This window comes from Oncorhynchus mykiss, chromosome 27, assembly GCF_057628025.1.
Source record: "Oncorhynchus mykiss isolate SJ-2025 chromosome 27, ASM5762802v1, whole genome shotgun sequence".
Lineage (NCBI taxonomy): Eukaryota > Metazoa > Chordata > Actinopteri > Salmoniformes > Salmonidae > Oncorhynchus > Oncorhynchus mykiss.
Window position 1 is genome coordinate 41,480,285 of NC_143048.1, and position 27,926 is coordinate 41,508,210.

The window sequence follows — 27,926 nt, forward strand, 5'->3', positions numbered from 1 at the left end:
ATCAGAGACTCCCATACCTCCACCATAACCTCATCAAAACCAACACACTAATGATCAGAGACTCCCATACCTAATCAAAACCAACACACTAATGATCAGAGACTCCCATACCTCCACCATAACCTCATCAAAACCAACACACTGATGATCAGAGACTCCCATACCTCTACCATAACCTCATCAAAACCAACACACTAATGATCAGAGACTCCCATACCTCATCAAAACCAACACACTAATGATCAGAGACTCCCATACCACCACCCTAACCTCATCAAAACCAACACACTAATGATCAGAGACTCCCATACCTCCACCATAACCTCATCAAAACCAACACACTAATGATCAGAGACTCCCATACCACCACCCTAACCTCATCAAAACCAACACACTAATGATCAGAGACTCCCATACCTCCACCATAACCTCATCAAAACCAACACACTAATGATCAGAGACTCCCATACCTCCACCCTAACCTCATCAAAACCAACACACTGATGATCAGAGACTCCCATACCTCTACCATAACCTCATCAAAACCAACACACTAATGATCAGAGACTCCCATACCTCCACCATAACCTCATCAAAACCAACACACTAATGATCAGAGACTCCCATACCTCATCAAAACCAACACACTAATGATCAGAGACTCCCATACCTCCACCATAACCTCATCAAAACCAACACACTCATGATCAGAGACTCCCATACCTCATTAAAACCAACACACTAATGATCAGAGACTCCCATACCTCCACCCTAACCTCATCAAAACCAACACACTAATGATCAGAGACTCCCATACCTCATTAAAACCAACACACTAATGATCAGAGACTCCCATACCTCTACCATAACCTCATCAAAACCAACACACTAATGATCAGAGACTCCCATACCTCCACCATAACCTCATCAAAACCAACACACTAATGATCAGAGACTCCCATACCTCTACCATAACCTCATCAAAACCAACACACTAATGATCAGAGACTCCCATACCTCCACCATAACCTCATCAAAACCAACACACTAATGATCAGAGACTCCCATACCTCCACCATAACCTCATCAAAACCAACACACTAATGATCAGAGACTCCCATACCTCCATCATAACCTCATCAAAACCAACACACTAATGATCAGAGACTCCCATACCTCCACTCTAACCTCATCAAAACCAACACACTAATGATCAGAGACTCCCATACCTCCACCATAACCTCATCAAAACCAACACACTAATGATCAGAGACTCCCATAACCTCATCAAAACCAACACACTAATGATCAGAGACTCCCATACCTCCACCATAACCTCATCAAAACCAACACACTAATGATCAGAGACTCCCATACCTCACTATATAACATGACATTAGAAGAAAGACAACCCCTAAATTCTAATCCCTAACCCCTAACCTCTAACCCTTAACCCCTAACAAGCCATAGCCAAATGAGGGAAACACAAACACATAACCATAGAACCAGCAGGCAACGTCTCCAAGATAACAATCATGGATAACCAGCAGACAAAGTCCAAGATAATAGTCATGGATAACCAGCAGACAAAGTCTCCAAGATAATAATCATGGATAACCAGCAGACAAAGTCCAATATAATAGTCATGGATAACCAGCAGACAAAGTATCCAAGATAATAATCATGGATAACCAGCAGACAAAGTCCAAGATAATAATCATGGATAACCAGCAGACAAAGTCCAAGATAATAATCATGGATAACCAGCAGACAAAGTCCAAGATAATAATCAGGGATAACCAGCAGACAAAGTCCAAGATAATAATCATGGAAAACCAGCAGACAAAGTCCAAGATAATAATCATGGAAAACCAGCAGACAAAGTCCAAGATAATAATCATGGAAAACCAGCAGACAAAGTATCCAAGATAATAATCATGGAAAACCAGCAGACAAAGTCCAAGATAATAATCATGGAAAACCAGCAGACAAAGTATCCAAGATAATAATCATGGAAAACCAGCAGAAAAAGTCCAAGATAATAATCATGGATAACCAGCAGACAAAGTCCAAGATAATAGTCATGGATATCCAGCAGACAAAGTCCAAGATAATAATCATGGAAAACCAGCAGACAAAGTCTCCCAGATAATAATCATGGAAAACCAGCAGACAAAGTCTCCCAGATAATAATAATGGAAAACCAGCAGACAAAGTCTCCAAGATAATAATAATGGAAACCAGCTGTACCTCTTTGAAGCGAACAAATAATGGCAGACCTCTAGGGAAATAAATGCATTACACATACTGTAGACAAAAGGGAATATCTAGATGGACCAGACCCACCCAGAGACTCGTCTATCTCCTCTCTAAGATCCATCAAGCACCAGATACCTGGACAGTCCCTTTTGAAGTCCTGAAAGGGAAGACTGATTGTGTCAGACTGTGGGAGTGAGTCCTCACCAGCAGTTGAATTCATTGACTACTTCCTCAATCCCATCTCACAAAGGCACCCCAGTTACCTTAAGAACACATACCACTTCATAGAGTCCACGCCATTCCAGTCCCAGCACATGCATACTTATTCACCAACATAGACATCTCATCAGTCTTGGCAGCTGTCGACTCTGGAGATATCCTGATCCAGAGAGATCATACTCACACCTCCTACAGCTCTAACAATTTGGCTTTAAAAAAAATGATGATTTCACATTCAATTACCAACACGACCTAGAGATTGGTGGGACAGCGATGGGTAAGACGTTCTCTCTGGCTTATGACATTTATATGGCAGACTGGGAGTTGACAGCCTTGACAAAATGCCCATTGTTTTATAGATGATACCTGGATGATATCTTTAGGGTGTTGGAACATGATCTGGTACACTTTTCAACATTCATTGACATTTTCAACAACCATCATCCTATCATAACAGTCAAATATGCCATCCTCCCTCATCAACACAATCAATTAATTGGACACAACAGTCTTTTTTTTCCATGTACTGGCACACACATAGTCTCCTTAAACACAAAACTATACTTCAAGGAGAGACACTTTAAGGATTTCCCTTAAAGAATAATGTTTTCTTAATTAGGCAGTTGTTTAAGGGTGTTGCATAGAGCCACTCAAACCTTAGGGCAGGGTCTAATTAAGCAATAAGGCACAAGGGGGTGTACTATATGGCCAATATACCACGGCTAAGGGCTGTTCTTAGGCACGACGCAATGCGGAGTGCCTGGATACAGCCCTTAGCCATGGAATATTGGCCACACACTACCAACCCCCGAGGTGCCTTATTGCTTTTATAAACTGGTTACCAACGTAACTAGAGCTGTAAAAATAAATGTTTTGTCATGCACGTGGTATACGGTCTGATATACCACGACTGTCAGCCAAACAACATTCAGGTCTCGAGCCACCCAGGTTGAAGGCATATAAGACATAAAGAGTCTCTGGTTACTATGGAGATGGTGAATCAAGGAGAGAGTGTTCAGAGAAGACAAGGACGAGGGCAGAGGGATTGGATGGGGCTTTAGGTATGGCTTGTGGTTGTTGCTATGCTTATAGGGGTGAACAGGGTAGTTCCGAAGAGGCAGGGATTCTTTTGAACCCAATGGCATGGTTTGTGGATGGGAGCTCGTGATGATCGGGAGGGTAAGTACGTGCTTCGGATGGGTCCTAAGGCAGGGACAGCTGTGATTGTGTGTTAATGTGTCGTGTGTCACAGAGTATGAGTGGGTTTAGGGGCTGGGGGACAGACATGGACACTGGATGGGACCCAAGGCAGGGTTGACTGAACAAGGAGATGGGAGGAACAGGCAATGGGGACAGGGATGCTGTTGTCTAAAAGCAAGCCTGTGTGTGTGTGTGTGTGTGTGTGTGTGTGTGTGTGTGTGTGTGTGTGTGTGTGTGTGTGTGTGTGTGTGTGCGCGTGTGTGCGTGCGTGCGTGTACATGCACATGGTGGGATGTCCCTTCTGCAGAACTGTCTGTATGTTTCCACAGCACACGTGTGTGTGACAGAGGGGTCAATGACCCAAACCCGGCTCATTTAATCCCAACCATTGTGTTGTCATAATGCTTCAGCAAATGTACATTATCCCAGGGGGAGCTGGAAGACACAATGTAAGGAACATAATTTATGTCCCTCTAACTGACCTGAATGCCTCTGCTGATCCCACAGCTGTTGTATGCAGTAATCATGTGCTTATGAACCAGATTGATACTGTCAGCACTGAGGCGGTGTGTCCTAGTAGGAAGTCCACTGTGTGCAGCTCACCCTGCACTAACATAAATAACATGAGCATGTATACCTCTACTAAGCTTCCCAGTAAAAACAATGAAAACAGTCAAGCATCCCAGAAAAGTGTTTAAAAATAGCCCACGTTAACATATGTAGCTTAATAAACAAGGTTCATGAAATCAATAATTTCTAGTAACAGATTATATTGTTATTCTGACAATCACTGAAACTCACTTAGACAATACCTTTGATGATACAGTGATAGCAATACATGGTTATCACATTTACAGAAAATAAATGCCAAAGGCGGAGGTGTTGCTGTTTATATTCAGAAACACATTCCTGTAAATATTAGAGAGGCTCTCATGTTAAATATTGTTGAAGTAATATTTCTACAGGTTCATCTGCCTCACCTAGAGCCCGTTCTGGTGGGAAGCTGCTATAGACCACCAACTGCTAACAGTCAGTATCTGGATAATGTGTGTGATATCAACAGAAAGGTATATTTTCTGGGTGATTTAAATATTTACTGGTTTTCATCAGGCTGCCCACTCAAGAGAAAGCTTCGAACTGTAACTACAGTGGTTCCTCTTTTAAAAGTTGCGATCTTACACCGTCGGACTTAGAGGTACCCAGCATCACGGCTTCATTGCTCCAGACCACCACAAGGGGGAGTTAGAGCACTCGTTATGCATTTGGGTCCCAAGGTTTTTATATGATCAATCATATCGAGTGGTTCCAATGAGGAATTTGAAGAGGACCACCCGTCCCTGGTGACTTCAGCAAAGATGGCTGACAACACATTATGGATAAGCAAATGTATGTAGTTATAACGTCATAACGAGTGAAGCAAAACATTTACAATTGAGAGGAATATGTTAGTTATTGTAGAGACAAACGATTGTGCATATATTTTTGACAAAGTTAATTTACGAAAATCGCTAATTAGGAAGTTTTTTTTCAGCCATATTGTCACGTTCGTTATAAGGATCGGACCAAGGCTCAGCGTGGTATGCGTACATTCTTATTTATTTAAAGAATGAACACTGAACAAACTAACAAAATAACAAAACGAACCGTGAAGCTATACAAACGAGTGCTGACAGGCAACTACACATAAACAAGATCCCACAAACACCAAAGGGAAATGGCTACCTAAATAAGATCCCCAATCAGAGACAACGATAAACAGCTGCCTCTGATTGGGAACCATATCAGGCCACCATCGACATACAAATCACCTAGACCTACAAAAACCCTAGACATACACAAAACCCTAGACAATTCAAAAACTAGCGTACCCACCCTAGTCACACCCTGACCTAACCAAAACATAATGAAAACAGAGATATCTCAGGTCAGGGCGTGACACATATCCAATACCAGGTGTATCAAACTCAGTCGTTATAGCAAGCAGGGAGCAGGTTTTGAACCCTCAACATTCTAGCCCGAAGTCCAGCACGCTATCGACTGTGCCCAAATGTATTAATTGGGGTTGGGACCGATTGTGGCTAAAAACACTTTATCAATTGGAATCTTTAACGTGGAAAGGGGGAAAAGTATTATTATTAGTTTTTCACAAGCATAACAAATGATGTGTGACATTGTGGTTAAAATAAAAAAATGTAGCCAATCATGCAAATTATTCCTATTAGCAGGACAACAGGCTTTTTAAAGACCGGCTACTGTTGTGAAAATCCCTCAACTTGCAATGTAGTTGATGCTTAAGTGTTACATTTCTAACTCAAAACAGCATTTCTTCATCAACATCTTTATGCTTTGTTAATTAATCTTCTTGATCTTCTTCCTTTCTTTTGTAGCAATTTTGAGCAAATTGCTCAAGGGGAAACGGTTGATTCGTCTGTGAAGATGAAGTTATTGAATGTCTCGCCAGCTTTGTGTCACGGTCGTCGTATGAAGGAGACCAAGGCGCAGAGTGGTATGCGTACATTCTCTTTATTAAAAGAATGAACACCGAACAAAATAACAAACGAAACGTGAAGCTATACAATATAGTGCTGACAGGCACTACACATAGACAAGATCCCACACCAGAAAGTGGTAAAAAGGCCTGCCTAGACATGATCCCCAATCAGAGACAACAATAAACAGCTGTCTCTGATTGGGAACCATATCAGGCCAACATAGACATACAAAACTCCTAGACATACAAAACTCTAGACATACAAAAAACCCTAGACATACAAAAACCTAGAGTACCCACCCTAGTCACACCCTGACCTAAACAAAATATATAGAAAACAGAGATATCTAAAGTCAGGGTGTGACAGTACCCCCCACCCCCCAAGTGTTACATTTCTAACTAAAAACAGCAGTACAGTATTTCTTCATCAACATCTTTATGCTTTTGTTAATAAAATAAAATAATGGAAAAAAAGAACATTCAAATGCAGATGTTTATATTTCACTTAATCTCCGTTTGGATATTGGTTAGACAAGAATTTGAAAATTAGGGTGCAGAAATGTAATGCTCATAGTGTAACCTTTATTTAACTAGGCAAGTTAGTTATGAACAAATTCCTATTTACAAGGACAACCTACTCCTTTCTCCCCAACGGGGATTTGAACCCTGGTCTCCCGCGTGTCCTGCATTCTGTGGTACAGACATGGCCTGCTTTCCATTATGTAAGGAATTAGGTACTTTCCCATGTTTACTACAGTATGCATTGTATACTGCACAGTAGTCTAATAAACAAATAAACACATTTTGTTAATTTAATAGAATAATGATTAAAAAATACTCTTTCAAAATGCAGAGCGTATTTTCCATTCCATCCCAACGGAAACCAAGAGGGTTTCGTTTTTCATGGAATAGAAACACCTTAATATTATTACAATTAATTCAGCAAGTACCAATCAAAAGCTTGGACACACCTACTCATTCAAGGAATTCTCTTTATTTTTTACTATTTTCTAAATTGTAGAATAATAGTGAAGACATCACAACTATGAAATAACACCAGTCCCCCCGCGTGCCCTGCATTCTGTAGTACAGACAAGGCCTGCTCTCCCTTATGTAAGGAATTAGGCATTTTCCAATGTTTACTACAGTATGTATTGTAGACTGCAAAGTAGCCTAATAAACAAATAAACACATTTTGTTAATAAAATAATGATAAAAAATACTCTTTCAGAATGCAAATGTTGATTTAGTTTTGGATCCATAACAAATTACTATGGGTATAAATGTCACTGATTTACAGAAACATTGCAACAAAGTTGTCTAATGAAGGCAAACAATTTAGAATCCTCCAATCCTGTAGCCTACTCCCGACCGTCATGTTGTACATCGTCATATTTTCCATACCATCCTAACCTAACGGAATTCATTTTTTGTTTTTCTATGAATAGAAGCACCATAATATTAATTAAATTAATTAAGCCAAATTTCTTAAAATCAATCCCATATACTATGTTATTACGAAAAAGGTTTTAAATTCTCTGGTAATGCCAATACGGAATACTATCAAACGCTTCTCAAAGAGGCTCTCTGGTGGTCAAACTAGCAATACCTTGCAGTAACAAAAAAAATGTCTGAGAATGAAATGATGTGCCACAGAATGCTGCAGCAGTATGTGCTGCAGTATGACGCAACTTTTAAAGGAGGTACCACTGTAGTGCCTGCCACGGTAGTTACAAACAGCACAGGAATGAAATCATCAACATGTATTGATCACATCTTTACTAATGCTGCAGACATTTTCTTTAAAGCAGTATTCAAATCCATGGGATGTTGTGATCACAATAGAGTAGCCATACTAGATAAACCAAAGTTCCAGAGGCTGGGCCTACTATAATTTCTAAGAGGTCATACAATACGTTTGTAGCGATTCCGATGTTGTTGATGTAAAGAGTATTTGTTGGTCCGTGGTGCGTAATGAAGAGAACTTTCATGAAATTGATCATCTCACTAATAAGCAGGTACCCATTAAGAAAATGACTGTAAAAACTGAAAAATCCCTGCGGATTGATGAGGAATTAAAAAATTGTATGGTTGAAAGGGATGAGGAAAAATTAATAGGAAATAGGTCTGGCTGCACAACCGATTAGCAAACGTACTGCAAAAGGAGAAATCATGTGACTAAACTGAATAAAAAGAAGAAGACCATCATTCTATTCTCCTGATGTCTGCTTAAAAGCAAGAACTGAAGCAGGAAGTATCAGTGACTTGCTCAATAAGGAAGTGGTCAGATGACGCAGACGCTGCACTGCAGGACTGTTTTGCTTGCAGAGACTGGAATATATTCCCGGGATTAATCAAATGACATTGAGGAGTATACCACCTCAGTCATCGGCTTCATAAATAAGTGCATCGACGACGTCGCCCCCAGGGTGACCGTACGTACATAATCCCAACCAGAAGCCATAGGTTACAGGCAACATCCATATCGAGCTAAAGGCTAGAGCTGCCACTTTCAAGGAACGGGACTCTAATCTGGACGCTTATAAGAAGTCCTGAACCTGAAGTCCTGAACCATCAAACAAGCAAAGCATAAATACAGGATGAATCCTACTACACCGGCTCTGACGCTCTGACGCCCGAGTCTGTAATGCCTGCATGTTTCAAGCAGACCACCATAGTCCCTGTGTCCATGGAAATTAAGGTAACCTGCCTAAATGATTACCACCCGTAACACTCACGTCGGCTTAGTCCCCTCCTGTACTCCCTGTTCACCCACAACTGCATGGACAATACAACTCCAACACCATCATTAAGTTTGCTGATGACACAACAATGGTAAGCCTGATCACTGACCACGATGAGATAGCCTATAGGGAATGAGGTCAGAGACCTGACCATGTGGTACCAGGACAACAAACTCTCCCTCAATGTGAGCAAGACAAAGGAACTGATCGTGGACTACAGGAAAAGGCGGGCCGAACAGGCCCCCATTAACATTGACGGGTCTGTAGTGGAGTGGGTCGAGAGCTTCAAGTTCCTTGGTTTCCACATCTTCAACAAACTATTATGGTCCAAACACATCAAGACAGATGTGAAGAGGGCACGACAACACTGAAAGTAAAGGGGCTGAATAATTTTGCACAACCAATTTTTCAGTTTTTGATTTGTTAAAAAAGTTTGAAATAGCCAATAAATGTCGTTCCACTTCATGATTGTGTCCTACTTGTTGATTCTTCACAAAAAAATACAGTTTTATATCTTTATGTTTGAAGCCTGAAATGTGGCAAAAGGTCGCAAAGTTCAAGGGGGCCGAATACTTTCGCAAGGCACTGTGTATACCATATACTAGGCGCTGTCAGAGGAAAGCCCCAAAAATTGTCAAAGACTCCAGCCACCCAAGTCATAGACTGTTCTCTCTACTACGGCACGGCAAACGGTATCAGAGCGTCAAGTCTAGGACCAAAAGGCTCCTTAACAGCTTCTACCATAAGACTGCTGATCAATTAATCAAATGGCCACCGGATTATTTACATTGACTCTTCTTGAACTGCACGGTTGGTTAATGGCTTGTAAGTATTTCACAGTAAGGTTACACTTGTTGTATTCGGCGCAATAAAGTTTGATTTGATTTGAGAGAGAGAGAGAGAGAGAGACAGAGAGCTAGAGAGAAAGTGAGAGAGAGATAGAGAGAGACAAAGAGAGAGACAGAGAGAGAAAGACAATCTTTATTGTTTTGAAACTTCTGTATGTGTAATGTTTACTGTTAATTTTTATTGTTTATTTCACTTTTGTATATTATCTACCTCACTTGCTTTGGCAATGTTAACACGTTTCCCATGCCAATAAAGCCCCTTGAATTGAAAGAGAGAGAGAGAGACAGAGAGAGAGAGAGAGAGAAAAAGAGAGAGAGAGAGAGAGAGAGAGAGAGAGAGAGGCAGAGAGAGATAGAAAGTGAGGGAGACAGAGTGACAAAGAGAGAGAGAGAGAAAGAGAAAGAAAGAGACAGAGAGAAAGTGAGAGAGACAGAGAAAGAAAGAGAGAGAGAGAGGGAGAGGGTCAGATGATGTAATTGGAGAAATACAACAGCCTTCTTAATCACTTTGATAACTGTCATCTCGCTCCCTCTCCCTCTTTCTTGAACTGCACTGTTGGTTAAGGGCTTGTAAGTAAGCATTTCACGGTAAGGTGATACATGTTGTATTCGGCGCATGTGACAAATTAAGTTTGATTTGATTTGAATGAAATTAAACGACATTTTGGGCAAACGACAAACTCGGCTCCATCATTTGTTGAATCTGATGGCTCAGTAATCACAAAACCCACTTATATTGCTACTAGATAACTACTTTAATCATTTTTTAATTGGCAAGATTAGCAAAATAAGGCATGATATGCCAGCAACAAATGCTGACACTACACATCCAAGTATTTCTGACCAAATTATGAAATACATAGTAACAAAACAATATATATTGTTGTCTAGCAACAATGGCAAGCCACCAGGGTCTGACAACTTGGATGGAAAATTAGGATAATAACGGACAATATTGCCACTCCTGTTTGGCATATTTTCAATTTAAGCCTAAGTTAAATAAAGTTTAGGCAATTGGTTTTAAAATCAAATCACCACCAAAAGTCACTGACTATCTATGGAGTCATATAACTATAGCTACTGTGGACACATTTGTCAAACTGAAACAAGGAAACAAGTACATGAAGAATGCAACAAAATGTCAATTTCACAGGTACACTGAGTGTTAGTACTACTGCAGAGTGTGAAGTTGCATCGATGTGCGAGAGAGTGGAAAACACCATGAGAGGGAGAGGGAGGAGAGGGAGGAGAGAGCGAGAGAACGAGAGCAAGAGAGAGCAAGAGATAGAGCAAGAGATAGAGCAAGAGAGAGAGAGCGAGAGAGAGAGAGAGCAAGAGATAGAGCAAGAGAGAGCAAGAGAGAGATAGAGCAAGAGAGAGAGAGCGAGAGAGAGAGCAAGAGAGAGAGAGAGAGAGAGAGAGAGAGAGCAAGAGAGAAAGAGAGAGCAAGAGATAGCGAGAGAGTGAGAGAGAGAGCGCAGGAGAGAGCAAGAGAGAAAGAGAGAGAGAAAGAGAGAGAGAGAGCAAGCGAGAACAAAAGAGGAGCAAAAGAACAGGAGAGGAGAGGTCCAGGCTTGTAGGGCAGCAAAAGTAATTCCGCTACCTAAGAATAATAAAGACCCCTTTACTGGCTCAAATAGCCAACCGATCAACCTGTTACCAACCCTTAGTAACCTTTTGGGAATACATAGTAATATGTCTGGTGTTTGACCAGATACAATGCTATTTTACAGTAAACAAATTGACAACAGACTTTCAGCATGCTCATAGGGAAGGACATTCAACAAGCACAGCACTAACACAAATGTCTGTTAATAAAAATATTGTGGGGGCTGTTTTGTTATACTTCAGTGCGGCTTTTGACATTATCGATCACAGTCTACTGATGGAAACACGTACAGTGCCTTGCGAAAGTATTCGGCCCCCTTGAACTTTGCGACCTTTTGCCACATTTCAGGCTTCAAACATAAAGATATAAAAATGTATTTTTTTGTGAAGAATCAACAACAAGTGGGACACAATCATGAAGTGGAACAACATTTATTGGATATTTCAAACTTTTTTAACAAATCAAAAACTGAAAAATTGGGCGTGCAAAATTATTCAGCCCCTTTACTTTCAGTGCAGCAAACTCTCTCCAGAAGTTCAGTGAGGATCTCTGAATGATCCAATGTTGACCTAAATGACTAATGATGATAAATACAATCCACCTGTGTGTAATCAAGTCTCCGTATAAATGCACCTGCACTGTGATAGTCTCAGAGGTCCGTTAAAAGCGCAGAGAGCATCATGAAGAACAAGGAACACACCAGGCAGGTCCGAGATACTGTTGTGAAGAAGTTTAAAGCCGGATTTGGATACAAAAAGATTTCCCAAGCTTTAAACATCCCAAGGAGCACTGTGCAAGCGATAATATTGAAATGGAAGGAGTATCAGACCACTGCAAATCTACCAAGACCTGGCCGTCCCTCTAAACTTTCAGCTCATACAAGGAGAAGACTGATCAGAGATGCAGCCAAGAGGCCCATGATCACTCTGGATGAACTGCAGAGATCTACAGCTGAGGTGGGAGACTCTGTCCATAGGACAACAATCAGTCGTATATTGCACAAATCTGGCCTTTATGGAAGAGTGGCAAGAAGAAAGCCATTTCTTAAAGATATCCATAAAAAGTGTTGTTTAAAGTTTGCCACAAGCCACCTGGGAGACACACCAAACATGTGGAAGAAGGTGCTCTGGTCAGATGAAACCAAAATTGAACTTTTTGGCAACAATGCAAAACGTTATGTTTGGCGCAAAAGCAACACAGCTGAACACACCATCCCCACTGTCAAACATGGTGGTGGCAGCATCATGGTTTGGGTCTGCTTTTCTTCAGCAGGGACAGGGAAGATGGTTAAAATTGATGGGAAGATGGATGGAGCCAAATACAGGACCATTCTGGAAGAAAACCTGATGGAGTCTGCAAAAGACCTGAGACTGGGACGGAGATTTGTCTTCCAACAAGACAATGATCCAAAACATAAAGCAAAATCTACAATGGAATGGTTCAAAAATAAACATATCCAGGTGTTAGAATGGCCAAGTCAAAGTCCAGACCTGAATCCAATCGAGAATCTGTGGAAAGAACTGAAAACTGCTGTTCACAAATGCTCTCCATCCAACCTCACTGAGCTCGAGCTGTTTTGCAAGGAGGAATGGGAAAAACTTTCAGTCTCTCGATGTGCAAAACTGATAGAGACATACCCCAAGCGACTTACAGCTGTAATCGCAGCAAAAGGTGGTGCTACAAAGTATTAAACTTAAGGGGGCTGTATAAAATTTGCAAGCCCAATTTTTCAGTTTTTGATTTGTTAAAAAAGTTTGAAATATCCAATAAATGTCGTTCCACTTCATGATTGTGTCCCACTTGTTGTTGATTCTTCACAAAAAAATACAGTTTTTTATCTTTATGTTTGAAGCCTGAAATGTGGCAAAAGGTCGCAAAGTTCAAGGGGGCCGAATACTTTCGCAAGGCACTGTATGTGTTATGGCTTTACACCCCCTGCTATATTGTGGATAAAGAATGCTTTTTCTAACAGAACACAGCAGGTGTTTTTTCATGGAAGCCTATCCAGCAAAATCCAGGTGGAATCAGGAATTCCCCACGGTAGCTGTCTTGGCCCCTTACTTTTTTCAATCTTTACTGACGACATGCCACTGGATTTGGGTAAAGCCAGTTAGTCTATGTAAGCGGATGACTCAACACTATACACGTCAGCTATTACAGCAACTGAAATGACTTCAAATCAAATCAAATCAAATTTATTTGTCACATACACATGGTTAGCAGATGTTAATGCGAGTGTAGCGAAATGCTTGTGCTTCTAGTTCCGACAATGCAGTAAAAACCAATGAGTAATCTAACCTAACAATTCCAAAACTACTACCTTATACACACAAGTGTAAAGGGATAAAGAATATGCACATAAATATATATGAATGAGTGATGGTACAGAACGGCATAGGCAAGATGCAGTAGATGGTATCGAGTACAGTATATACATATGAGATGAGTAATGTAGGGTATGTAAACAAAGTGGCATAGTTTAAAGTGGATAGTGATACATGTATTACATAAAGATGCAGTAGATGATAGAGTACAGTATATACATATACATATGAGATTAATAATGTAGGGCATGTAAACATTATATTAAGTAGCATTGTTTAAATTGGCTAGTGATATATTTTACATCAATTTACATCAATTCCCATTATTAAAGTGGCTGGAGTTGAGTCAGTGTGTTGGCAGCAGCCACTCAATGTTAGTGGTGGCTGTTTAACAGTCTGATGGCCTTGAGATAGAAGCTGTTTTTCAGTCTCTCGGTCCCAGCTTTGATGCACCTGTACTGACCTCGCCTTCTGGATGATAGTGGGGTGAACAGGCAGTGGCTCGGGTGGTTGTTGTCCTTGATGATCTTTATGGCCTTCCTGCCTTCCTGTGACATCGGGTGGTGTAGGTGTCCTGGAGGGCAGGTAGTTTGCCCCCGGTGATGCGTTGTGCAGACCTCACTACCCTCTGGAGAGCCTTACGGTTGTGGGCGGAGCAGTTGCCGTACCAGGCGGTGATACAGCCCGACAGGATGCTCTTGATTGTGCATCTATAGAAGTTTGTGAGTGTTTTTGGTGACAAGCCGAATTTCTTCAGCCTCCTGAGGTTGAAGAGGCGCTGCTGCGCCTTCTTCACGATGCTGTCTGTGTGGGTGGACCAATTAAGTTTGTCTGTGATGTGTACGCCGAGGAACTTAAAACTTACTACCCTCTCCACTACTGTCCCATCGATGTGGATAGGGGGTTGCTCCCTCTGCTGTTTCCTGAAGTCCACAATCATCTCCTTAGTTTTGTTGACGTTGAGTGTGAGGTTATTTTCCTGACACCACACTCCGAGGGCCCTCACCTCCTCCCTGTAGGCCGTCTCGTCGCTGTTGGTAATCAAGCCTACCACTGTTGTGTCGTCCGCAAACTTGATGATTGAGTTGGAGGCGTGCGTGGCCACGCAGTCGTGGGTGAACAGGGAGTACAGGAGAGGGCTCAGACTTAACAAAGAGCTGCTGTTAGTTTCAGAATTGGTGGCAAGAAATAAGTTAGTCCTAAATATTTCAAAAAACTTAAAGCATTGCATTTGGGACAAATCATTCACTAAACCCTAAACCTCAACTAAATCTTGTAATAAGTAATGTGGAAATTAAGCAAGTAGAGGTGATTAAGCTACTTTGAGTAACCATGGATTGAAAACTGTCATGGTCAAAACATATTAATACAACAGTAGCTAAGATGGGGAGAAGTCTGTCCATAATAAAGCCCTGCTCTGCCTTCTTAATAACAGCACTATTAACAAGGCGGACTTTACAGGCCCTAGTTTTTTCACACCTGGACGACAGTTCAGGTAGTCAGACAATGCACAGAGTGCAGTCGAGGCCAAAAGTTCTGAGAATGACACAAATATTAATTTCCACAACGTTTGCTGCTTCAATGTCTTTAGATATTTTTGTCAGATGTTACTATGGAATAGTGAAGTATAATTACAAGCATTTCATAAGTGTCAAAGGCTTTTATTGACAATTACATGAAGTTGATGCAAAGAGTCAATATTTGCATTGTTGACCCTTCTTTTTCAAGACCTCTGCAATCCGCTCTGGCATGCTGCCAATTAACTTCTGGGCCACATCCTGACTGATGGCAGCCCATTCTTGCATAATCAATGCTTGGAGTTTGTCAGAATTTGTGGGTTTTTGTTCATCCACCCGCCTTTTGAGGATTGACCACAAGTTCTCAATGGGATTAAGGCCTGAGGAGTTTCCTGGCCATGGACCCAAAATATCAATGTTTTGTTCCCCGAGCCACTTAGTTATCACTTTGTCCTTATGGCAAGGTGCTCCATCATACTGGAAAAGGCATTGTTCATCACCAAACTGTTCCTGGATGGTTGAGGGAAGTTGCTCTCAGAAGATGTGTTGGAACCATTCTTTATTCATGGCTGTGGTCTTAGGCAAAATTGTGAGTGAGCCCACTCCCTTGGCTGAGAAGCAACCCCACACATGAATGGTCTCAGGATGCTTTACTGTTGGGATGACACAGGATTGATGGTAGCGCTCACCTTGTCTTCTCCGGACAAGCTTTTTTTCCGGATGCCCCAAACAATCGGAAAGGGGATACATCAGAGAAAATGACTTTACCCAGCCCTCAGCAGTCCAATCCCTGTACCATTTGCAGAATATCAGTCTGTCCCTGATGTTTTTCCTGGAGAGAAGTGGCCTCTTTGCTGCCCTTCTTGACACCAGGCCATCCTCCAAAAGTCTTTGCCTCACTGTGCGTGCAGATGCACTCACACCTGCCTGCTGCCATTCCCGATCAAGCTCTGTACTGGTGGTGCCCCGATCCTGCAGCTGAATCAACTTTAGTGCTTGTTGGAATTTCTTAGGCACCCTGAATCCTTCTTCACAACAATTGAACCACTCTCCTTGAAATTCTTGATGATCCGAAAAATGGTTGCACTCTTTCTGGCAGCAAAATTCTTGCCTGTGAAGCCCTTTTTGTGCAATGCAATGATGACGGCACATGTTTCCTTGCAGGTAACCATGCTTGACAGAAGAAGAACAATGATTCCAAGCACCACCCTCCCTTGGAAGCTTCCAGTCTGTTATTCGAACTCAATCAGCATGACAGAGTGATCTCCAGCCTTGTCCTCGTCAACACTCACACCTGTGTTAACGAGAGAATCACTGACATGATGCCAGCTGGTCCTTTTGTGGCAGGGCTGAAATGCAGTGGAAATGTTTTTTGGGGATTCAGTTCATTTGCATGGCAAAGAGGGACTTTACAATAAATTGCAATTCATCACTCTTCATAACACTCTGGAGTATATGCAATTTGTCATCATTCAAACTGAGACAGCAGACTTTGTGAAAATTAATATTTGTGTCATTCTCAAAACTTTTGGTCACAACAGTACTACTAGAGCCATGACTACATTGAACTCTATTCCACATTCCACAAGTACCTCATGCAAACAGTAAAATTCAATTAAGAATCCAGATAAAAATACGCCTTAGGGAACAGTGGGGGCTGTGAAGCCATAGGCACAGACACATGCATACACACACACAATAACAGACGCATTATACACACATGTGTAGTGGGGCGGCAGGTAGTTTAGTGGTCAGAGCTTTGGGCCAGTAACCGAAAGGTTGGTGGATCAAATCCCCGAGCTGACATGGTAAAAATCTGTCGTTATGCCCCTGAACAAGACAGTTAACCCACTGTTCCTAGGCCGTCATTGTAAATAAGAATTTGTTCTTCACTAACTTGCCTAGTTAAAAATTCAAATGTACCCAGATTTTGTGTGGTAGAGGTGTAAGAGCCCGAGGGCTAACTTAATGTGTTGTGAAATATTTTGCGAATGTTGTGTAATGTTGAATTTGTTTTTTACAACTGTTTACATTTTGCTTTACCCCAGGAAGAGTAGCTGCTTCTTTGGCAGGAACTAATGGGGATCCATAATAAACCCCAGGAAGAGTAGCTGCTGCTTTGGCAGGAACTAATGGGGATCCATAATAAACCCCAGGAAGAGTAGCTGCTCCTTTGGCAGGAATTAATGGGGATCCATAATAAACCCCAGGAAGAGTAGCTGCTCCTTTGGCAGGAACTAATGGGGATCCATAATAAACCCCAGGAAGAGTAGCTGCTCCTTTGGCAGGAACTAATGGGGATCCATAATAAATACACATACTAATGTAGGGCCATGTAGGGTGTTCTAGCAAGGATCTATTTATACAACCTTCAACTTCCCACAGAGACAACGTTTTCTCTGTCCCTGTGTGTCTCTCTCTGTCGCTATCTATCTATCTATCTATCTATCTATCTATCTATCTATCTATCTATCTATCTATCTATCTATCTATCTATCTATCTATCTATCTATCTATCTATCTATCTATCTATCTATCTATCTTTCGGTGTCCTGTGTGAATTTAAGTGTCCTCTCTCTAATTCTCTCTTTCTCTCTTTCTTTCTCTCTCTCGGAGGACCTGAGCCCTAGGACCATGCCTCAGGACTACCTGACATGATGACTCCTTGCTGTCCCCAGTCCACCTGGCCGTGCTGCTGCTCCAGTTTCAACTGTTCTGCCTTATTATTATTTGACCATGCTGGTCATTTATGAACATTTGAACATCTTGGCCATGTTCTGTTATGATCTCCACCCGGCACAGCCAGAAGAGGACTGGCCACCCCACATAGCCTGGTTCCTCTCTAGGTTTCTTCCTAGGTTTTGGCCTTTCTAGGGAGTTTTTCCTAGCCACCGTGCTCTGTCCCTGTGTCTCTCTCTTGGTCCCTGAGTCTCTCTCTCTGTCCTTGTGTCTCTCTCTCTGTGCCGTAGCTAAGGGGACTACATTACGCAGACCGCAGGGCAGGCTGGCCCTACCACACATCTAAAGTGGCACGCAGAGATTTTACAGCGAGTACACTCTGAAACACATAACTAACTTTGTGTCTGCTGAAGATAAGAGTAGATGTAGAGCAGTAGAAACCAGAGGTTAAAGACTGTATCCATTTCCTGTCTCCATGAAACCACCTAGAAAAAAATATTAGGAAATGATGGTCTTACCTCGTCTGTAATCTGACCACCAAACGTTACCCAGGTACCTGAAACAGAGACAGAGGTAGCTGTTAGAGGTTGTAGCATCACAGTATCGGGGAAACTGTGGTTCCTGCATGTACATCACTGCCCAGTCCTTGACATAGGTAGGAGCTCAATACTGCTCCAGATCCTGTTCCTCTTATCGAATATTAGCTCAAAAGTATTGATGAGTACCGGCACATCAATAGAAACAGTACCGGGCACCTATTTCAGTCCAACACTTTACATGCCATTGGCAGAGTCCCAAACGTTGTGTTGACAGTTACTAAACACATGTTAAAGGCTGGGACTGGGATGTCAGAGGGAGTAATTCCTACAGGCCTTTCCTCTGAGGCAACAGCACTGAGCCCAGACAGAATAAGCTGCCGGTACAAATCTGCCCTGTCAGGAGAACAGCATGCAAGCAGTGTGCATACAGTGTGTGTGTGTGTGTGTGTGTGTGTGTGTGTGTGTGTGTGTGTGTGTCTGCGTGTGTGTGTGTGTGTGTGTGTGTGTGTGTGTGTGTATGTGTGTGTGGGTATGTGTCTGTGTGTGTGTGTGTGTGTGTGTGTGTGTGTGTGTGTGTGTGTGTGTGTGTGTGTGTGTGTGTGTGTGTGTGTGTGTGTGTGTGTGTGTGTCTGCGTGTGTGTGTGTGTGTGTGTATGTGTGTGTGGGTATGTATGTGTCTGTGTGTGTGTGTGTGTGTGTGTGTGTGTGTGTGTGTGTGTGTCTGCGTGTGTGTGTGTGTGTGTGTGTGTGTGTCTGTATGTGTGTGTGTGTGTGTGTGTGTGTGGGGGGAGGTACTTGTGAGTGTGCATGTGTATATGTGTGTGTTTCTGTGTGTGTGTGTGTGTGTGTGTGTGTGTGTGTGTCTGCGTGTGTGTGTGTGTGTGTGTGTGTGTGTGTGTGTGTGTGTGTGTGTATGTGTGTGTGGGTATGTATGTGTCTGTGTGTGTGTGTGTGTGTGTGTGTGTGTGTGTGTATGTGTGTGTGGGTATGTATGTGTCTGTGTGTGTGTGTGTGTGTGTGTGTGTGTGTGTGGGGGGGGGGGGGTACTTGTGAGTGTGCATGTGTATATGTGTGTGTTTCTGTGTGTGTGTGTGTGTGTGTGTGTGTGTGTGTGTGTGTGTGTGTGTGTGTGTGTGTGTGTGTGTGTGTGTGTATGTGTGTGTGGGTATGTATGTGTCTGTGTGTGTGTGTGTGTGTGTGTGTGTGTGTGTGTGTGTGTGTGTGTGTGTGTGTGTGTGTGTGTGTGTGTGTGTGTGTGTGTATGTGTCTGTGTGTGTGTGTGTGTGTGTGTGTGTATACATGCATGCAATCCCATACTCATGACAGCCCTCTAAATACCAAAGACAGGTCAGACAGAAGGCTAACTCATGAACCTGTAAAGACGTTTTATCACACTCCTAACCTGAGGTATGGATGTACAGTTGCTATGGACAGGGGTAATATTTAGGGGTTTTAGACACAGTGGTAGTAGTTGGGGTTGGGTGGTATCCAGATGATAATTTCTTCATACCATTCCTGCACCATACAGGGGAATATTTCAATATACCCAGTATATTGGTATGTCGCCCAAGCCTAGTAATAGGAACACCTTAAAACACCAACATGGAGAAGGAGGAGCAGCACTGCCAAATTCAACAATGAAACTATTGCTGCTAACTTGAGTGGAGGAAAGTATTACAGAGTGGAGAAAATAGGTATTAACAGAGTGGAGAATATAGGTACTAACAGAGTGGAGAATATAGTGGAGAAAGTAGGTATTAACAGAGTGGAGAATATAGTGGAGAATATAGGTACGAACAGAGTGGAGAATATAGTGGAGAAGATAGGTATTAACAGAGTGGAGAATATAGTGGAGAATATAGGTATTAACAGAGTGGAGAATATAGTGGAGAATATAGGTATTAACAGAGTGGAGAATATAGGTATTAACAGAGTGGAGAATATAATGGAGAAAATAGGTATTAACAGAGTGGAGAAAATTGTGGAGAATATAGGTATTAACAGAGTGGAGAATATAGGTATTAACAGAGTGGAGAATATAGTGGAGAATATAGGTATTAACAGAGTGGAGAATATAATGGAGAAAATAGGTATTAACAGAGTGGAGAAAATAGTGGAGAATATAGGTATTAACATAGTGGAGAATATAGTGGAGAATATAGGTATTAACAGAGTGGAGAAAACAGATATTACAGAGTGGAGAATATAGGTATTAACAGAGTGGAGAATATAGTGGAGAAAATAGGTATTAACAGAGTGGAGAATATAGTGGAGAAAGTAGGTATTAACAGAGTGGAGAAAATAGTGGAGAAGATAGGTACTATCAGAGTGGAGAATATAGTGGAGAATATAGGTATTAACAGAGTGGAGAAAATAGTGGAGAATAAAGGTATTAACAGAGTGGAGAAAATAGGTATTAACAGAGTGGAGAATATAGTGGAGAAAGTAGGTATTAACAGAGTGGAGAAAATAGTGGAGAATATAGGTATTAACAGAGTGGAGAATATAGGTATTAACAGAGTGGAGAATATAGTGGAGAATATAGGTATTAACAGAGTGGAGAAAACAGATATTACAGAGTGGAGAATATAGGTATTAACAGAGTGGAGAATATAGTGGAGAAAATAGGTATTAACAGAGTGGAGAATATAGTGGAGAAAGTAGGTATTAACAGAGTGGAGAAAATAGTGGAGAATATAGGTATTAACAGAGTAGAGAATATAGGTATTAACAGAGGGGAGAATATAGTGGAGAATATAGGTATTAACAGAGTGGAGAAAATAGATATTACAGAGTGGAGAAAATAGGTATTACAGAGTGGAGAATATAGGTATTAACAGAGTGGAGAAAATAGATAATACAGAGTGGAGAATATAGGTCCTAACAGAGTGGAGAATATAGATATTGCAGAGTGGAGAATATAGATATTCCAGAGTGGAGAAAAGTAGATATTACAGAGTTGTAATACCTACCAGAATAGAAAGAGGAGTGGGAGGCCCCGGTGCACAATTGAGCAAGAGGACAAGTACATTAGAGTATCTAGTTTGAGAAACAGACGCCTCACAAGTCCTCAACTGGAAGCTTCATGAAATAGTACCCGCAAAACACCAGTCTCAACGTCAACAGTGCAGAGGTGATTCCGGGATGCTGGTCTTCTAGGCAGAGTTCCTCTGTCCAGTGTCTGTGTTCTTTTGCCCATCTCAATCTTTTCTTTTTAATGGCCAGTCTGAGATATGGCTTTTTCTTTGCAACTCTGCCTAGAAGCCCATCATCCCGGAGTCGCCTCTTCACTGTTGACGTTGAGACTGGTGTTTTGCTGGTACTATTTCATGAAGCTTCCAGTTGAGGACTTGTGAGGCATCTGTTTCTCAAACTAGACACTCTAATGTACTTGTCCTCTTGCTCAATTGTGCACCGGGGCCTCCCACTCCTCTTTCTACTCTGGTTAAAGCCAGTTTGCGCTGTTCTGTGAAGGGAGTAGTACCTAGTGTTGTATGTGACTTTCAGTTTCTTGGCAATTTCACGCATTGGAATAGCCTTCATTTCTCAGAACAAGAATAGACTGACGAGGTTCGGAAGAAAGTGCATTGTTTCTGGCCATTTTGAGCCTGTAATGGAACCCACAAATGCTGATGCTCCAGATACTCAACTAGTCTAAAGAAGGACAGTTTTATTGCTTCTTCAATCAGAAAAACAGTTTCCAGCTGTGCTAACATACAGTAATTGCAAAAGGGTTTCATAATAATCAAGTAGCCTTTTAAAATGATACACTTGGATTAACTAACACAACGTGCCATTGGAACACAGGAGTGATGGTTACTGATAATGTGCCACTGTACGCCTATGTAGATATCCCATTAAAAATCAGCCGTTTCCAGCTACAATCGTCATTTACAACATGAACAATGTCTACACAGTATTTCTGATTTTTTTTTTTTCAAAAACAGGGACATTTCTAAGTGACACAAAAAGTGATTGTTTTCTATGTTATTTGATCAAGAAAAATAATGAATTTGAGGTGGATATTTTGGGTCTTTGCCGATCGCAGAGGAGGGGACAGGACAACAACTCTTACAATTCCAACTATTGAATCCTGCAAGATACTGTTCTTAACTATATTACCGATGTTTTTGCCGAAGTGTAGATGCAGAAATAAATACAGAATGTGCCCAGCGGTACAGAAGTGTATCGGTCCATTAATACAGGACTAATAAAGGCCATTTTTTTTTGTTAATGTATTTTTCTTTGGGGGGCTGTGTGTTAGATCCTCCTCACTAGAGGTCAGAGGGAACAGATAAGCACTAGCCACACGCACACTACAACACACAATTGAAAAATAGAATAGACGAGGGCCATGGCGATTGCGATGACTAAGCTTTTTTTCCAGGATGTCTGCTTCCATCATTTACCAGAGACGCAACCCTGTCCTGTCCCACTGCCCCCTCCAACTGTCTGCTCTGAGAAACAGCCCTGTCCTGTCCCACTGCCCCCCTCCACCTGTCTGCTCTGACAACCAGCCCTGTCCTGTCCCACTGACCCCTCCACCTGTCTGCTCTGAGAACCAGCCCTGTCCTGTCCCACTGACCCCTCCACCTGTCTGCTCTGAGAACCAGCCCTGCCCTGTCCCACTGACCCCTCCACCTGTCTGCTCTGAGAACCAGCCCTGTCCTGTCCCACTGCTCACCTCCACCTGTCTGCTCTGAGAACCAGCCCTGTCCTGTCCCACTGCCCCCTCCACTTGTCTGCTCTGAGAACCAGCCCTGTCCTGTCCCACTGCCCACCTCCACCTGTCTGCTCTCAGACCTCATCCCAGTCCTGTCCCACTGCCCACCTCCACCTGTCTGCTCTGAGAACCAGCCCTGTCCTGTCCTACTGCCCACCTCCACCTGTCTGCTCTGTGAACCAGCCCAGTCCCGCTAACTAACACAAACACACTCTGTTCCCTTTTAATACAAGTAGAAACATTCCATTACACTGTCCCTTCTTCCCCCGTCTACAGACCAGCTACACTACAGCTGTATGGTATGTATGATTGACCGTCCCAAACTCTGATAACCCCTCCTCCAGCTGGCACCAGGGAGACACAGGAGACACAGCTGACACCAGGGAGACACAGGAGACACAGCTGACACCAGAGAGACACAGGAGACACAGCTGACACCAGGGAGACACAGGAAACACAGCTGACACCAGGGAGACACAGGAGACACAGGAGACACAGCTGACACCAGGGAGACACAGAAGACACAGCTGACACCAGGGGGACACAGAAGACACAGCTGACACCAGGGAGACACAGGAGACACAGCGGACACCAGGGAGACACAGCTGACACCAGGGAGACACAGGAGACACAGCAGACACCAGGGAGACACAGCTGACACCAGGGAGACACAGGAGACACAGCTGACACCAGGGAGATACAGGAGACACAACTGACACCAGGGAGACACAGGAGACACAGGAGACACAGCTGACACCAGGGAGACACAGGAGACACAGCTGACGCCAGGGAGACACAGGAGACACAGCTGACACCAGGGAGATACACAAAACACAGCTGACACCAGGGAGACACAGGAGACACAGCTGACACCAGGGAGACACAGGAGACACAGCTGACGCCAGGGAGACACAGGAGACACAGCTGACACCAGGGAGATACAGGAAACACAACTGACATCAGGGAGACACAGGAGACAGAGGAGACACAGCTGACACTGGAAACACAGCTGACACTAGGGAGACACAGGAGACACAGGAGATACCGGAGACACAGGAGACACAGCTGACACCAGGGAGATACACAAAACACAGCTGACACCAGGGAGACACAAGAAACACAGCTGACACCAGGGAGACACAGGAGACACAGCTGACGCCAGGGAGACACAGGAGACACAGCTGACACCAGGGAGATACAGGAAACACAACTGACATCAGGGAGACACAGGAGACAGAGGACACACAGCTGACACTGGAAACACAGCTGACACCAGGGAGACACAGGAGACACAGCTGACACCAGGGAGACACAGGAGACACAGGAGACACAGCTGACACCAGGGAGACACAGGAGACACAGCTGACACCAGGGAGACACAGGAGACACCAGGGAGACACAGGAGACACAGGAGAGAGGATGGGAGTTGATCTAAAAATACCAGGTCAGAAAGTGTTGATGGATCAGTTTACACTGATCAATTTCTCCCTCACTTCTGTTGCCTGTTTTACTAGCCAAGTAGCATGAGGAAAACACACACACACACACACACACACACACACACACACACACACACACACACACACACACACACACACACACACACACACACACACACACACACACACACACACACACACACACACACACACACACACTTTGTGTCCTCCCTCTCAGCCAATTAGCAATGGAGAAAGCCAGAACCGCAGTGAGGTACTTATCGACCGTCCCGCAGAACAACCGTAAATCGACTGGATGTCTAAACGCTAACCGGTTTGGTAATTGTACATTTACGACGGGGCAGTTCATTCTTAGCAGGGATTTCTCATATTGATTCGTTCAATCTATCAAAACACTGTATCAGCGGAATTCAGGACTGCAGTGTACTGTACCGAGAGCAGAGATTGGCCATGAATCAAAACACCATTTCATTTTATCTTCTTTATTGAACAAGAATAGTCCACTTATTTAATGTATATCTGACATAAAAGTGCCAGTGTTGGCGAATTAGCTCATTTTTGTCTGTTTTTCTTCTGGGAAGACTAAGCACCGCCTACCTGAAGAGTAGTCTGCAGTTCACAGCATGCATCCAATATACAACCAATCACCAAGCCCTTAGCTGACAACTACACAAAGTAACCCACAGAGCTACCAAACATGTCATACACAGTGAAGCTCTTCAGAATGTACCCTTCTATAGTTCATTCATTGTCAGTGTGTAGACTCTAGTGAATGTGTCAGTGTGTAGACTCTGGTGAATGTGTCAGTGTGTAGACTCTAGTGAATGTGTCAGTGTGTAGACTCTAGTGAATGTGTCAATGTGTAGACTATAGGGAATGTGTCAGTGTGTAGACTCTAGTGAATGTGTCAGTGTGTAGACTCTAGTGAATGTGAATGTGTCAGTGTGTAGACTCTAGTGAATGTGTCAGTGTGTAGACTCTAGTGAATGTCTGTGTGTAGACTCTAGTGAATGTGTCAGTGTGTAGACTCTAGTGAATGTGTCAGTGTGTAGACTCTAGTGAATGTGTCAGTGTATAGACTCTAGTGAATGTGTCAGTGTGTAGACTCTAGTGAATGTGTCAGTGTGTAGACTCTAGTGAATGTGTCAGTGTGTAGACTCTAGTGAATGTGTCAGTGTGTAGACTCTAGTGAATGTGTCAGTGTATAGACTCTAGTGAATGTGTCAATGTGTAGACTCTAGGGAATGTGTCAGTGTGTAGACTCTAGTGAATGTGAATGTGAATGTGTCAGTGTGTAGACTCTAGTGAATGTGTCAGTGTGTAGACTCTAGTGAATGTGAATGTGTCAGTGTGTAGACTCTAGTGAATGTTTCAGTGTGTAGACTCTAGTGAATGTCTGTGTGTAGACTCTAGTGAATGTGTCAGTGTGTAGACTCTAGTGAATGTGTCAGTGTGTAGACTCTAGTGAATGTGTCAGTGTGTAGCTTCTAGTGAATGTGTCAGTGTGTAGACTCTAGTGAATGTGTCAGTGTATAGACTCTAGTGAATGTGTCAGTGTGTAGACTCTAGTGAATGTGTCAGTGTGTAGACTCTAGTGAATGTGTCAGTGTGTAGACTCTAGTGAATGTGTCAGTGTATAGACTCTAGTGAATGTGTCAGTGTGTAGACTCTAGTGAATGTGTCAGTGTGTAGACTCTAGTGAATGTGTCAGTGTGTAGACTCTAGTGAATGTGTCAGTGTGTAGACTCTAGTGAATGTGTCAGTGTATAGACTCTAGTGAATGTGTCAGTGTGTAGACTCTAGTGAATGTGTCAGTGTATAGACTCTAGTGAATGTGTCAGTGTGTAGACTCTAGTGAATGTGTCAGTGTGTAGACTCTAGTGAATGTGTCAGTGTGTAGACTCTAGTGAATGTGTCAGTGTGTAGACTAGTGAATGTGTCAGTGTGTAGACTAGTGAATGTGTCAGTGTGTAGACTCTAGTGAATGTGTCAGTGTGTAGACTCTAGTGAATGTGTCAGTGTGTAGACTCTAGTGAATTTGTCAGTGTGTAGACTAGTGAATGTGTCAGTGTGTAGACTAGTGAATGTGTCAGTGTGTAGACTCTAGTGAATGTGTCAGTGTGTAGACTCTAGTGAATGTGTCAGTGTGTAGACTCTAGTGAATGTGTCAGTATGTAGACTAGTGAATGTGTCAGTATGTAGACTAGTGAATGTGTCAGTGTGTAGACTAGTGAATGTGTCAGTGTGTAGACTAGTGAATATGTCAGTGTGTAGACTCTAGTGAATGTGTCAGTGTGTAGACTAGTGAATGTGTCAGTGTGTAGACTAGTGAATGTGTCAGTGTATAGACTCTAGTGAATGTGTTAGTGTATAGACTCTAGTGAATGTGAATGTGTGTAGACTCTAGTGAATGTGTCAGTGTGTAGACTCTAGTGAATGTGTCAATGTGTAGACTCTAGTGAATTTGTCAGTGTATAGACTCTGGTGAATGTGTCTGTGTGTAGACTCTAGGGAATGTGTCAGTGTGTAGACTCTAGTGAATGTGTCAGTGTGTAGACTCTAGTGAATGTGAATGTGTCAGTGTGTAGACTCTAGTGAATGTGTCAGTGTGTAGACTCTAGTGAATATCTGTGTGTAGACTCTAGTGAATGTGTCAGTGTGTAGACTCTAGTGAATGTGTCAGTGTGTAGACTCTAGTGAATGTGTCAGTGTATAGACTCTAGTGAATGTGTCAGTGTGTAGACTCTAGTGAATGTGTCAGTGTGTAGACTCTAGTGAATGTGAATGTGTCAGTGTGTAGACTCTAGTGAATGTGTCAGTGTGTAGACTCTAGTGAATATCTGTGTGTAGACTCTAGTGAATGTGTCAGTGTGTAGACTCTAGTGAATGTGTCAGTGTGTAGACTCTAGTGAATGTGTCAGTGTATAGACTCTAGTGAATGTGTCAGTGTGTAGACTCTAGTGAATGTGTCAGTGTGTAGACTCTAATGAATGTGTCAGTGTGTAGACTCTAGTGAATGTGTCAGTGTATAGACTCTAGTGAATGTGTCAATGTGTAGACTCTAGGGAATGTGTCAGTGTGTAGACTCTAGTGAATGTGAATGTGTCAGTGTGTAGACTCTAGTGAATGTGTCAGTGTGTAGACTAGTGAATGTGTCAGTGTGTAGACTAGTGAATGTGTCAGTGTGTAGACTCTAGTGAATGTGTCAGTGTGTAGACTCTAGTGAATGTGTCAGTGTGTAGACTCTAGTGAATGTGTCAGTATGTAGACTAGTGAATGTGTCAGTATGTAGACTAGTGAATGTGTCAGTGTGT

The 27,926-nt window shown here is 42.6% G+C and overlaps 1 protein-coding gene across 2 annotated transcripts in view; it reads right to left on the minus strand.

Annotated features, from left to right (window-relative positions):
* Positions 1 to 27,926, minus strand: part of LOC110508036 (voltage-gated potassium channel subunit beta-1) — a 303,976-nt gene that overhangs the window by 49,810 nt on the left and 226,240 nt on the right. For both annotated transcript variants that reach the window (XM_036964964.2, XM_036964965.2), the window contains exon 3: positions 18,409 to 18,446. In XM_036964964.2, coding sequence (XP_036820859.1) covers positions 18,409 to 18,446 — 38 coding nt within the window. The remainder of the gene's footprint in view (positions 1 to 18,408; positions 18,447 to 27,926) is intronic.